Genomic DNA, 12,347 nt, shown 5'->3' on the forward strand with positions numbered 1-12,347 from the left:
AAACCAGGTCACATTATCTGCAATCGATCGCAATATTAGATCTCTATGGTGAAGGGAAAAAGCGAAAGTTTTAAAGACAAAGAAGAAAGAAGGAAGGTACAATGTCAACGGGGAGCCCACAGCACATGCACGAAGTCAGCCAACACGCTGAAGTCTGTGGTTGCTTGCGCGTAGAGTACTTAAAAATCGCACCACTGTGTATGCCGCCAGTCGATGATTGCACTTTTGGACAAACTGCTCACGAAATGGTGATAGCTCACACAGCATTCGTTTACTCAAGCGATTCAAGCGCATCACTCGTCGTATCCAATGCACACATCGTACTGCAAGCAGACGTACGGTACTGCCTGTTTAACAGCAATTCAATATGGAAACTTCGCATCGCAGACAAACGGGACACAGAAAGAGCGGGACACAAACTCTACTTTGTGTCCACTCCTTCTGTGTCCCGTTTGTTTGCACTGCCATGTTTCCATAATGAACTTATACCACCTAAAAGAACTTGTTTTTGGGCGAGTTGGTGCCTTAGTTTGCTGAACATATCGTAAGTGGCGCGAAGCTAGGAACATGAAAAAGGGCTGGAGGAAAGAGACAGAAGAGCGCCAAACTACCAACTGTTTATTGCCAGCGCAGGCTGAAAAACAGGTAAACTTCCACACATGCGCAGTGGAGTGGGAGAGTTACCCCAAACATGACATCACGTGAGCAGTTCATTAAAGAAGGACAACTCAGACGGAAAGAGAACAATGGATGTGTCACTGACACTAGCGGACCCTTTACTTCTAATATGATACGCCTCTAGTAAAACTCTAGCCACGTTTTGCGCAAGCTAGGATTATCGGCAAAAGCAGAGATCAGACAGCAAGGGAATTACTAGAGGCGTATCATATTAGAAGTAAAGGGTCCGCTTGTGTCAGCGACACATCCATTGTTCTCTTTCAGTCTGAGTTGTCCTTCTTTAATGAACTGCTCACGTGATGTCATGTTTGGGGTAACTCTCCCACTCCACTGCGCATGTGTGGAAGTTTACCTGTTTTTCAGCCTGCGCTGGCAATAAACAGTTGGTAGTTTGGCGCTCTTCTGTCTCTTTCCTCCGGCCCTTTTTCATGTTCCTAGCTTCGCGCCACTTACGATATGTTCAGCAAATTATACCACCTAGCCCGCCTATCAACCCTTTTATGTTTAAGAGCACTTGGCTGACGTCCATTTACGGCCGTCGCGTACGGTTAAGGCCTTGTCATTTTACAACTGACAGCTCATCAGCAAACACAGTGTGAGCCAGAGTAGGGGCAGCACAGTTGAGCTGTTTGACAGGTCATTCTTCTGAGCTGACAGACTTCACTGCGTCCTCTGTTTGGGATGTATGCGGTGCGGTGCTGGAGGAGTCCTTATGAAACACGTTGGGTGCAGACGTCACCTTCCAATAGCCGTCGTCTGCTTGGAAGGCCATCGTTAGTGACGCCAGACAATTTCAGTGTGTCCTGTCTTTCTACTGATGATTAGGATCCCTATATGTTCTTTTAGTTTCTTTTAAATAGCGACTAGTTAGGCTAATTAGTGGCTGTTCATACTTTCTTCTTGCGCTGTTTACTAACAAACATGAGCACAGGCACAGACGACAACAGTAAAACGTGCGCGGGATTAGCCAGAATTGCATCGTGCTATCAAGATCCGAAGCCACGTGCCGTGGTCAGTTGGTTCGAAGGAAGGGGAGGAGGAGGGGTGTGTGTGTAAGGTCAGGAGGAGACGCTATTGGTGTAACGCTTGAAGGAAAGCGGGAAGAGCTAAAAGGGAGGAGTAGTAGCATGCTTAGTCCCGGAAGGAGTAGCATGCAGCACAACCGGATATCCGTCCCTATAGAAAGCCAGAGCAGAACAACCTTGAAGACCTGCCTGTGCTGGGTGCCTCCCGAGTAGGCAAAAGGTCGTGTGTCTTCTACTGTCTCTCGAAGCGCAGCTCTTTCATAAGAAACTGTGTGCGGCCTCCGTTCTAAATTTCGAAGTTGTTCAAGCGTCGCGCAAGCATGACGTTTCATACTTTGTATACGATTTAAACGCCGAGCGATCGACTTGCCACGCTTGTTTATTTACAGTGACCAAACCTGGTGATGGGCACCTTAAGTGCCAGCGTTCGTCTGTGACCTCTTCTTCGGTATTTCTGTAAACCGGGCTAATGAACCAATCGATACCATCTGCGCAGGTGTGGAACGACTGGTGCGCCACCTGAAGAAGCACAACGTGCCCATGGCTATTGCGACCAGCTCGAAGCCGTTGTCGTTCGAGCTGAAGACGACGAAGCACCGCGACCTGGTCGCTCTCTTCCACCACGTCGTCATGTCCGGCGGTAACCCGGAGGTCAAGCACGGCAAGCCGCATCCGGACGTCTTCCTGGTCGCCGCCTCCAAGTTCGACGAGAAGCCGCCCCCCGAGAAGGTGCAGTCGATCGTTTTCTTCTTCAAAATTAAGCCGAGGGCCTAATCGTTCGCAAATCGCTCGCCAGTATTGAAATTAATCTTATTTGCCAAGACACACGTTTAAATGGCGCAAATAGATGAGAAGCATCGGTATTATCATTATGCTGTAGTATGGATTTGTACATAAACAATAATGTAGGCTCATATGTACTCGATAGCAATATCACAGTTCTTGCTCTATTTATGCAGGCATGAACGACCTTGCAATTATATTTCGACATCTAATGCACGCCTCTGTAATGATATTTCACTCCAACAAGAAAGTATTTTAGAAGAGTCTGGTGTTGGGCCTGTTGGTACATAGTTCGGAAAATTGACAAATTCAGCCTTGAAAGACGCGTACACAAAAAAATTCTGGCAAACAAGTGCGTTGGGTGTGTGTTCGTCAGAATTTTTTTGTGTACGCGTCATTCGAGGCTCGGCTCGTAGATTTTCTAAAAAGAAAATATATTTGTTTTACCTGAAGAGCAAGACGGTTTCACTCGCCACAACCAACACTATACAGTCGCTTTTCGCCATACATACTTTTTAAAAAGTGCCTGCAAGAATTTGCTGCAACTTCGTTGCCTCGTGTTGGAAACCGAAAAGGCTATTCTGAGATTTTGTGTGCTAAAGCCAACATATGATTATGAGGCACGCCGCAGTGGAGGGCTCCTAGCATTTCGCCTCCATCAAAATGAGACTGCCGTGGCCGGGATCGAACCGCGACTTTCGAGTCAGCAGCCGAGCACTGTAACCACCGTACCATCGTGGCGGCAACTGCGCACACGAAGGATGAATGGTGAAGTGGACAATTTTTGGTTACGTAGTCGTACACGATAATTGTAGTTTTATTAAAGCTTATTAGCAGGTTAACAGCCATGACTTGGTATTGGTTAAGCGGCGCCTTTGTAGGGGTTTCTTAATTTGAACTCCACAAAATACAAATTGCTTGCCTTGACACACTAAAAGTGGCTTTAAGTGAGAATTATATATGTACGGCCCCAAGACTCCACACAATATGGCGAGCTAACTTTGAAAAGAGCGAAATATATTGTTCTAAAGGCTGGTACACGAATAAACTGGCGTCGTGTGAATATGAAAAAGCGAACACTGCTCAGCTTTCTACGTCAAAACTAAATCTGCATTTACCAGTTTAACAGCTAGATATGTTATACTGATCGCACGTTGAATGGTCTCTCTTGCTGCCTCAGTTACACTTGAGTCGAGGACTGTAACTTTATGCGAAGAATGAATCCCCATGTATTTCGGCTTCTTTACGCTCAGTAGCAGCATTTTAACAGAATAGAAAGTTGGGCGAGTTGGTGTATATTCATATTTAAAGAAAAGCGGCGCACAAAAAGACGGAGACAAAGAAGAGAACCACACACAGCGCTGTGTGTGGTTCTCTTCTTTGTCTCCGTCTTTTTGTGCGCCGCTTTTCTTTAAAGCAGCATTTTAGGCTAAAACCGATCACTAACGAGCTTTTTTGTTAGATAACTCTGTTTGCTCACTGTTCGTAATTTTTTGAAAAGCTTCAGTCGTGTGAGCAGACCAGAGCAGATTTATCATGACAGGAATACATTTGCGTAAAATCAATCATAGATGTTCATCGATATCACAACCAAATCAATGACATCGTCAAATGGTATAAATTAACGCCATCTACCATTTCATTGATGCAGACTCAAAATTTCCATCAATCTCGAGCGCCAAAACAAAAAACGGTTTTTGTGTTGATCTTTTCGGAAATATTGGGAAAATTTGAGACGCCTGTGAATGGAAGTCGTGCTCATTATTAAAGCCTACTTCTCACTACAGTCCTCCTTGTATCTGCCTGACTTTTTACAGAGCAAAATAACGCCAGGCACAGGGCGGGCAAATTATCCTACGAATCCTCTCGAGTTATCGCGATATTTGTTGGGGTTTTACGTGCCAAAACCCCGGTATGATTATGAGCGACGCCATTGTAGAGGGCTCCGGAAAGTTTGCATCATCATCATCATCATCACCAGGGGTTCTTTAACGTGCACCTAAATATAAGGGCACGGTCTTCGAGCACTTCGCCTCCATCGAAATGCGGCCGCCGCGGCCGGCATTCGATCCCACCGACCTTCGGGTCCGCAGTCGAGCGCCATATCCGCTAGTGCACTGCGGCGGGTAAGTTATCGCGATAAACAAAGCAGGGCGGCGAATGCTATTGGAAACAAACGAAGATAACCTATTCCTGCAGTTTAATCAAGATCCACTATGTATATAGCTGCTATTGTTTTTTTTAACGGAACAAAAAGCTCATGAGATGACGTGAATATTCGCACGTCCAAGAGGTCCGTGCTGTCGGACTACTTCAGAAAAATATCTCGCGCACATGGTGTCTTTTGCCCGTCATTAAAGGGGCCTTGCAACACTTTTTCAGCATGGTCAGAAAATGCTCCCGATCCGTTGTCGAGGCTCCTGAGAACACGCGAGCCAAACATTATAATGCAGCACGCTGCTTAGAATTTACAATTAGTTCTCAAAGTCAGCTAGAAATTGGTCCCTCTTCTTTCTACAAATGATGCCATGTACCCGAATGCCCGCGCCATATACCCAACTTCACATTCATTGGCTGATTGAGCATCGTGACCTGCATAGTTACCGTGGCCGCCGCGGGAGGCCGCCATGTGCCCGAGCGGGCTAGGGAGCCTAAATGACCGGCCCTTCGGCGATCACAGTGAAAGTAAGCCGCGCGCTCAAATAAAAAAAAAGAAAGAAAAAGTCCTCAAGGTCAGGACGCGCGCGTGACGTAACGTCTTTCCCCCGTGCCATCACTCCCTGCCATTACAGCGTGCGACAAATCTCTGTAACACCGCTCGTACTTTACGGTTACTAAAAAAAAATTGCGGCTGTCGATTCGTGAGGCAAGGAAAATAAGAGCTCAAAACCACGAGTAACACCTGGCGACAACGGCTGTATTGTAGAGCGTGTGCTAGCTCAGCACCACGGTCGACCAATGAGAGAGCCAGGGCAGCCGTAGGAGAAAAGAGGCGGCGCTACGTTTATTTTTTTATGAGGTTTAGGCCTTTATCCGAACTCTCTTAGTTCTGTTGCACTCTTCTTGCGTTCTTTTGTTTGCCATGTGGTAACAAATGCTAGGGTCTCCCTCACGTAAAACTTTCTAATGTCTATCCTTGTGGCGAATATAAATAAAGAACGCAAAAGAAGAGAGCTGGCACTGAAGGAGACTCAGGGAGACTGGACGCAACACGATCTCGTGTTGTGTCCACTCTTCCTTAGTCTGCTTTGGTCGGCATTTACTTTCCACGCTGTTTGATTACATATTCGTCATGTATCAATACCAGCTCGCCCAGTTCCCAATCCTAATCACTCTATACTCGTGGTCGCAGGTCCTGGTGTTCGAAGACGCGCCAAAGGGCGTCACTGCAGCCCTAGCCGCCGGCATGCAGGTCATCATGATTCCGGACCCTCGCATGGACGAAGAGAACCGGCGTCGGGCGACGCTCTGCATGGCCTCGCTGCTGGACTTCAAGCCCGAGCAGTTCGGACTGCCACCCTTCGAGGACGGGCCCGAGGACGGGCCCAAGGACGGACCTAAGGCGAAGGATGAGTGAGCCAGCAGGACGACAAGCGCATGGCTGACGCCTGTCGAGCCGCCTCGGCAATCTGTGGGCGTCGTTTCCATGGACAGCACGCGCCTTCTCCTCAAGGCCCACAGGCGCGCCATCGAAGTTCCCGTCCTGTTTCCGCGAAAGATGAGCGTTCGTTACACTCCCCAAAGGCGGGAACTTCCACGTCTTGCGATGTGTCCAGAGGTTCGCTTCACATCGCAGAATGAGTCGAACGCCTTGTGGCATTCACGCACAAACTCTTTAACAATACTTGTAATTTGCGATATTCTTTACCTATTAACGTCGCAGGGCCGTTTATGTTTTGTACAGACTATGTATAAATTGTATATGTGTATGTACGCGGGGCCTCGCTTAGCGCCTTACGTTCGGTTCCCACAAGAACATTCCGATATCTACCATATCTCCTCGCTGCGACACATTTATTTACGTCTTCTTTTTGTGTATTATTCACGTTTGTTCCCAACTCTAGTTGAAGATGTACCAATGACTGACCGCAACGATAGGCGCGTGTTCACTTGCTCCGGTACTGAGTGACGCCGTGACCTGTTGGCCTTGCCTTGCTGAGAACCTCTCCTCTCTTCCAAGTGCCTCTAAGCATTATTACACGCGTTTAACGTCCATTTGACGGAGCGCTGATGTACTCTTGCAGCTTTAATATGGCGGATACAATCCGCGAAAGCCTGTCTAACGCCTGCGTCGGAGGTGGTGGGTGTTGTTTGCGCGAGAATGTTTTTTGCAACAGTCGATTAAAGCTACTTAACTGCGTTTAGAAACATGTAACTCTAGGCACAGCGTGTGTTGATGCGGATTTGTTATACTAATTGAAAACGTGTTTGTCGGGGCCATGCCCGCTCGCAGGGCAAGAAGTCGGCCAACATTGGCCGCCTAACAACGCTTTGTCCTAGGTCTTGTGCTACACCGTCATAACACCCACTGTCAAGACACACATTACGAGAACATTCCCATTAACAACCGTTCTTTCATGCTTCGATGCGCTTACCTAAGAAAGGCAGGAGAGCAGCTCCCTGGAGAGTGTCACGTTATTTCCTCCTCTGTCGAGGGTTAGGTAGTTGGTTATGCTTACACTCCTTGCTTTTATGAAGCGTCGCATGTGCCTCATGTACACCCGAGACGCCTGAAGCACACTCAACAGTTTACTGCAAGAACACACAACATCGGTTCGGAAGGTCTTGCCTGAAGCTTATTCTGTGCGAAGGAACGAAGAAGAACAATGAAGAAAAACCGCGTGGAAGGAATGAAGAAAAATCTACGGCCCATCCACTCTGTTAAGATGGTCGTACCGCGGAGTTCTCTACGCGCGATGATACCCTTTGTGGCATTCCTTGTCGTGGCCCTTGTTTCCCTCAGTAGTTTCCTATCATGAATGCTATGTCACGTTGATAGTGCTCACGCCGTTGGTGACCTGAAAGCAGTGGTGGGCAGTATCGAAGATACATGTATCTTAGATACTATCTTAGATACACTTTGGGTATCTTGTATCTGTATCGCGACACGTCTCGCAAGATGAGAGCCTGTATCTGTATTTCCAATACATTCAATAATGTATCGTGTATCTCAAGATACAAGACACTCCTACAGGAACACCACCGTACGAAACAATAATCGCTGGCGCAATTCCGCTTCTCAAGTGGGTACTGGTGCCACTAAACCGCCTGAATAAAACTAAGGGCAGTGACTGACAAATAATTCTATCTTTCTGGCAGAGTCCACCAGTGAGGGCAGGCGACGAGGCGGGCGCGTCCGTTTTGGTTGAGCAGAGTAACATGACAGCGCTCGCGCAGTCTCGACAGAACAAGCGCGCGAATGTCTATGCTAAGCTCACACCCTCGATCTTTTCTCGATTTTCTTTTCTTTTTACCTGTGCCAGTGCCATGACACCTACCCTGATCCACTGTACAGCGCCGCGTACCACAACGCATGCGGTGATTGTCGCGCATATTCTGATGCCGCTGTGCTGCGTGGTGCTTCGTTACGAAATCTGAAGCATAGGGTTGCTTTGCGTCTCGTGGCGTTTACACATCAGCGATTTGAAGGATTTTCTGGGTGTAACTTAGACTTACATGCGATTGACTTATGTGCAAATAGGATCCTAACTATAGCACCACTAGTACCGATGCCAGATCTAATAGAGCAAGCGTTTACCTAACAGAAGATATCCTCGTGCACTACAACTTTTTCTTCCTGCTGTCAATCGAGTCCCGGCCGCGGCGGTCGCATTTTCGATGGAGGCGAAAATACTTGAGGCCCATGTACTTTGATTTAGGTGCACTTTAAAGAACCCCAGGTGGCCGAAATTTCCGGAGCCCTCCACAACGGCGTCCCTCATAATCGCATCGTGGTTTTGGGAAGTCAAACTCTAACAATTATTATTATTATCTTCCTGCTATCTTTCTTGAAAAATATTTTGAAATAATAGTTTGATCGTTAGCACAACTGCTTTCTTAGTTGTTCTCCTCTTGCATCCCGTAGGTTACCTAGGCTCTGAACTGTTTTTTTTTTTCGGTCTGGTCACAGCGATATGTCTCTTGTAACGTGCTGCCAAAATAAGCTCTCTGCTTTATTCTTACTTTGAACTGTCTGCTTTATTTCTGCTACTCTTTACACATTTATATTTCACTTGAGTTTACTGTCTGCCAAGGCGATTTTGAAAATAAATATGCAATTATTGGGCGCGCACTGAGTATACAGTACCTGCTTACCGCTTATTAAAACGGCGAAATCGAGTTTGCACTATAATATGGAAATATTAGGACCCATCTTAAAGTTGTTAGGAATGAGATTTGAGAAACATTGCTATACTAAATGATCCGTTTTTCTCGTGAGCCTCCCAACGAGCCGTTTCAATAAATTTTGCAAAGGCACTAAGTCTTTTTATTGTCTTACATTAATTTAAGAAGGAAGTTGACGATACTTCATGCTTAATTGTCATAGCTATTAGGGGTGCCGCCTGTATCGTGTTTCAATACTTATTCACGATGAATGTTTGATACGGAACGGCTTTTCTATTTTATTTACGTCTATTTGGTGTTTTTTTTTTGAGGCCTCTCTAATTTTTTTTTACTATTACTAATCGCCAGGTAATCGGAGCTGTAGGTGGCAATAGCGTGAATAGCAGCGGTGTCCTGCGACGATTTGTGCAAGTACACTGCCACGCACTCTTATTTCTTTATTTTGGTATGATCGGGTTTAAACCACAAAAGAAATATTAGCAGCGCTCGGCTCAAGCCGCGCCGCGATGTTTCGAAATCTTCGCGATTGTTTGAGATTGTTCCGTTAAGATTACGCGCGAATCCTAGCCGCGGCGGCCATATTTAGATGGAGGCGAAATGCTAGAGGCCGGTGTACTTAGGTTTAGGTGCACGTTAAAGAACCCCAGGTGGTCGACATTTCCGGAGTCCTGCGCTACGGCGTTCCTCATAATCATATCGTGGTCGTGTGATGCAAAACCGCAACAATTATTATTAAAATTATGCGCAGGGCACGAGCACTCTAGTTTCACTGGTAAGCACCAGCGGTAACGCTGGAAGGTTCGATCGCTGATGTATAAAAGACCACGCTTTTCGCCGATAATCAGAATACCGAAGGCCCATGACTTTTATTGCCACGAACTACTTAGTTTTCTGGGCACATGCTTGCCCAGTGTGCAGTCTCGTCTCTAACAGAGTGACTGCCGCCTTCTTCATCGTCACCAACGTGTGACAATACAATAGGTATTAGGCACTTCTGGGGTGCACATGTTCTCTCGTTGAAGAAAAATTGTTAAAAGATTGCACGTTAGTGAGTATATTGATAACGAACGCTTTACGCCAGCAGATAAGTAGAATATGAAAATTCACTGCAGATTTATAAGCTTTAAGTATACACGATGCGTCACATAAAATGTCGCTAGCAGCGTCGTTGCTGCTGTACACCGCGGTGATTCGGTATTGCGTAAACGGTGTTTAATAGACAAGGTAAAACTCTACACCGGTATTTGCGCCATCGTACGAAGGCTTCTTATTGAAGTTCTTGTGATTAGATGGTGACCCGCTAGCTGGTCGGCTAGCTGAGCAGCGTCTCCCCATCAATTACAAAAATCACAAGCAAGAGCCGCTGTCAATGAAGAGCTGTCCTGTTAAGCAGCCAAAACAAACACCAATAAGTTCCGTCGGAAGTAAACTGATGCACTTTGAGCAAGGAGGAGAAAACATTTGAGATACTAACAGACATATCATTAAAAGGAAACAAAATTGGTCACATTAAAGACATTTTCAAGCAAAGCTTTTCATGCATAGGCGGTCGCTACTGCGTTATGGGGGTCTACAATAACAAATTTGCGAATGTATCGAAGTATCTTAAGATACAATTGGCAAGTATCGTATCGGATACATTTACTGCGGTTGTATCTTGTATCTGTATCTCCAATACTTCTTGCCTGAGTATCTTGTATCGTATCGCGATACAATTTCAAAGTACCTTTGCCCAGCCCTGCCTGAAAGTACACGTCGTGCAGCCTTAAAGCAATGGAAGTCACGCAGGAGAAATGACTATTTTTATTGTGGAGCACTAACACGCCCCAAGCTGGCCAACTGCACTTAGAGCGTGGCCTGCAGGCTTGGAAAAAAGGGGGAAGTCCCGTGTCTACTTTAAGGAATGCTGGCTACAGTGTGACGGGCAAAAATTTGTCTGAATTTCGTTCGTCAGCACGAAGAGAAAAGTACTGATAAACGACTGTATACACGTACACTTCAGACAAACCTCAACGTGCTATTCGGTTTTTTATTTATACGTTATTTTTCACGCCACCTTCTAGAGAATCTAAACCTGAATGAACTTGAGGACACCGCATGGTACCGGTGACACCAGTCCACGCTGTTACGATTTTAAAGCGAATGTTCCTTTGTGAATCTTCCGAGATTTCCCCTGACCGCAGTTGCTGCCGCTGCTGCCCTGTTGCCATATAAGTCTCTGACCAAACTCCGAAAGAGGAATCGAACCTCTGACATCTCTGTCTTCAAGCACAGTAGCCCATCGTGCTAACCGTTAGGCCACTACTGCATACCACCGTGAACAAGTGGAGCACAGAGCCAGGCGTGCCACTTTCGGCTTCTCTAAGGCGCGTTACAGTCGTCGCCAACATAGGGCCTAAAGAAACCTGACAGAGCAACAGAAAGTGGAGCGAAACAAGCGTCCCTTGGAGAAGCAACGACTTCAATGTGCTGCGAAACGAAGCTTCGCTGTACGTAGTTTCCAACAGGGCCCGCTGGTTCTCCTGCCATATTTGTTTCCTTCCCGGCTGAATGAAAACTGGGACGTTCAGTGTAGCAGGCTTTCTTCCTGATGGACATTCTATAGGCATTAAAGCCCATAGCACACCTGTGTATGTAAAGTGTGTATGTGTGATACTGAAACACAAGGCTAAGCCGAATTCATTTTTATTCCACTACACTTTATTCAAATAATCTTATTTTAACCTTCTAGATTGGGAGCCTGCATACCTAAGTTCCTTGCTGTTTTAGGGTTGTCCTATGGCAGTTTGTAGTGGTAAGGTGGGAGGTGAGATCGTCTTAAAACGCTAAATGCCCGACGTGCCGTTTGAATGTAAAGTACAATAACCATGTAGAATGCACCACAACATACTGGAAGTGTAACAATCGCATGGCAAACGTAGCGGTGATCAAGATTCTGACACAAATTATTCGCCAAGTGCGCATGTTCACCGAATCAATATTATTTCCCATTTGAACAGTTAAACAGCGCAAACGTCAGGGACGAAAGACAGGAGAATGCGACACACACAAGCGCTTGTGTGTGTCGCATTCTCCTGTTTTCGTCCCTGAAGTTCGCGCTGTTTGACTGCTCAAATGGAGTACCAACTAGCCCAAGCACACACCTTGTCAAGTTTTATTTCCCAGAAAGAAAATAGATACTGTAGAAGTTCAGTGGCTAAATGTAGTTAGGACCAATCAACTTTTTACAAGGAAGTTGCGCGACTAAAACCAAGTTTAAGAAGAAGTATATTAGATTATACGGCAAATATTGTATACATTTTTCGTTATTTCATATCCAGATGCACTAAACAAATGTGGTCGCGTGATCTTTGGAGCACAACACCTGATTTCTTGTGACTCACTCATCAATATTCCACGACCATTATTAAACGGTATAATGTGCTTAGATAAGAAAAATGTGTCGTACTATAGGCTCACTTTATGTACGGGGTCTTCATGTATCGCTTAACTGTTTTCTTGTAGCGGCTTTCAGCC

General features: G+C 46.0%; 1 protein-coding gene across 1 annotated transcript; it reads left to right on the plus strand.

Moving 5' to 3' along the window:
- The first annotated feature begins 309 nt into the window (after positions 1 to 309).
- On the plus strand, positions 310 to 9,498 carry LOC119378723 (pseudouridine-5'-phosphatase). Its single transcript, XM_049411809.1, has 3 exons — positions 310 to 340; positions 2,122 to 2,432; positions 5,839 to 9,498. The coding sequence occupies exons 1-3, from the start codon at positions 310 to 312 to the stop codon at positions 6,061 to 6,063; spliced, it is 567 nt and encodes a 188-aa protein (XP_049267766.1). The 3' UTR covers positions 6,064 to 9,498.
- The last annotated feature ends 2,849 nt before the right edge of the window (positions 9,499 to 12,347 follow it).

This window comes from Rhipicephalus sanguineus, unplaced genomic scaffold, assembly GCF_013339695.2.
Source record: "Rhipicephalus sanguineus isolate Rsan-2018 unplaced genomic scaffold, BIME_Rsan_1.4 Seq946, whole genome shotgun sequence".
In the NCBI taxonomy this organism is placed as follows: domain Eukaryota; kingdom Metazoa; phylum Arthropoda; class Arachnida; order Ixodida; family Ixodidae; genus Rhipicephalus; species Rhipicephalus sanguineus.

Coding starts and splice junctions, on each gene's coding strand:
- LOC119378723 (XM_049411809.1), top strand. CDS start 310: ATGCACACATCGTACTGCAAGCAGACGTACG. Junction 341..2,121: donor GTACTGCAAGCAGACGTACG/GTACTGCCTGTT, acceptor GGGCACCTTAAG/TGCCAGCGTTCGTCTGTGAC. Junction 2,433..5,838: donor AGAAGCCGCCCCCCGAGAAG/GTGCAGTCGATC, acceptor TCGTGGTCGCAG/GTCCTGGTGTTCGAAGACGC.